We start from the raw sequence: 1,640 nt of genomic DNA on the forward strand, positions 1-1,640 counted from the left end.
AAACTGCAGCAGAAACAGCAATAACACCAGCAGCAAACCCGGGGGGCCCCCTTGCTGCTCCTCCTTCCAAAGGTCTGTGGGATGAGCCGCTACCTGCGTACACGGGGGCCCCCCTGAAGGGGGCCCCCCTGGGGGCCCCCCTGGGGGCCCCCCCGGCGGAACCCCTGGGGGCCCCCTTGGGGGGCCCCGTGGGGGCCCCCGTCCCTTCGGGGTCGGCATTGATAGGGGGGGCCCCCCAGGAGGGGGGGCCCCCTAGGGGGGCCCCCGTGCGGCTGGGGGCCCCTGTTATATCGTTTTATCGAGGTGTATCGGGTCGTTTATTTGTTGGTGGTTTACTGGCTCTTTCTGCTGTTGTATTTATTATTTTTGTTTGTGCTGCTAGCATACAGAAAGCTGCGGTGTATAGACAGGTATTAAGGGCCCTTGCTGCATCAGGGGGGCCCCCAGGGGGCCCCAGGGGCCCCTCGTATGCTTGTGTGGTAGCTGGAGAGAGATCTAAAGGAGCGAGGCCCCCTGCTGCTGCTGCTGCTGCTGCTGATGCTGATGCTCCAGCTGCAGCAGCAGCTCAAGGAGCAGCAGCAGCACCTCCTCCTCCTCCTCCTGCAGCAGCAGCAGCAGCAGCAGCAGCAGGCGCATCATCACCATCAGAAGGAGAACCAGCAGCAGCAGAAACAGCAGCAACAGAGCAAGCAGAAGCAGCACTTGCAGTAGTACAACCAGCAGCAGCAGCAGCAGCAGCAGCAGCAGCACCACCACCACCACCACCGCCAGCAGCAGCAGCAGCAACAACAGCAGAGCTCGCATTAGCCTTCGATAGGGCTGCTGCTTTTCTCTCAGAGTTGAGGGCGGTGTGGGGTGTATGTGTAGATGCAGCAAAGAAGATAGAAGCAGCAGATGTTCGTGCTGCTGCTGTGCTGCTGCTGCTGTCTGCTGCAGCAGGAGAACTAACAGCACTTAGAGCAGCAGCAGCAGCAGCAGAAGCAGCAGCACCAGAAGAAGCAGCAAATATATCTCTCGGGATACAACAGACAGCAAGGCTCCTTGTACGTGAGGGGCGCTTCTGGTTGGGGCGGTTGAGCAGCAGCAGCAGCAGCAGCAGCAGCAGCAGCGGCAGCAGCAGCAGCAGCAGCAGCAGCAGCAGCAGCAGCAGCAGCAGCAGCAGCGAAGCTCTACTCAAGTATTTAGGAGTACTTACTGTCTCAACCCCCCGCAATAGGGGCCCCCCTGCAATCAAAGAAGAAGAGAAGGGGGCCCCCGGGGGCCCCCCTGCAATCAAAGAAGAAGAGCAAGGGGCCCCCAGGGCCCCCACTGGTGCTGCTGCAGCAGGTCCTCCTCTTTCTTATGCTGCTGCTGCTCCTGCTGCTGCTAGACAGCCTCAGCAGCAGGCAGTGGCTGCTGGGGCCAGGCGTAGCCCTCCCGAGCATGCATCTGCAGCAGCAGCAGCAGCAGCACCAGCAGCAGCAGCAGCAGCAGCAGCACCAGCAGCAAGCGGAGAAGCAGCAGCACGAGAGCGAATGGTATGGAGGGGCCCCGAAGCAGGTTGGGGTCCCCTCTCCCTGCTGGAGTTGCAGCAGCAGCAGCGAGGCCGTAGACTCCCCCCCACGATATTCCGCACCAGGGGGGCCCCCCTGGCGTACCCT

The 1,640-nt window shown here is 61.9% G+C and overlaps 1 protein-coding gene across 1 annotated transcript in view; it reads left to right on the forward strand.

The window, feature by feature from the left end:
• Positions 1 to 1,640, forward strand: part of EMH_0048660 (uncharacterized protein) — a gene marked incomplete at both ends in the record, with an annotated part of 4,252 nt that overhangs the window by 535 nt on the left and 2,077 nt on the right. The window contains one exon of the mRNA XM_013496437.1: positions 1 to 1,638. Coding sequence (XP_013351891.1) covers positions 1 to 1,638 — 1,638 coding nt within the window. The remainder of the gene's footprint in view (positions 1,639 to 1,640) is intronic.

This window comes from Eimeria mitis, genomic scaffold, assembly GCF_000499745.2.
Source record: "Eimeria mitis Houghton genomic scaffold, Emh_scaff2104, whole genome shotgun sequence".
Taxonomy (NCBI): domain Eukaryota; phylum Apicomplexa; class Conoidasida; order Eucoccidiorida; family Eimeriidae; genus Eimeria; species Eimeria mitis.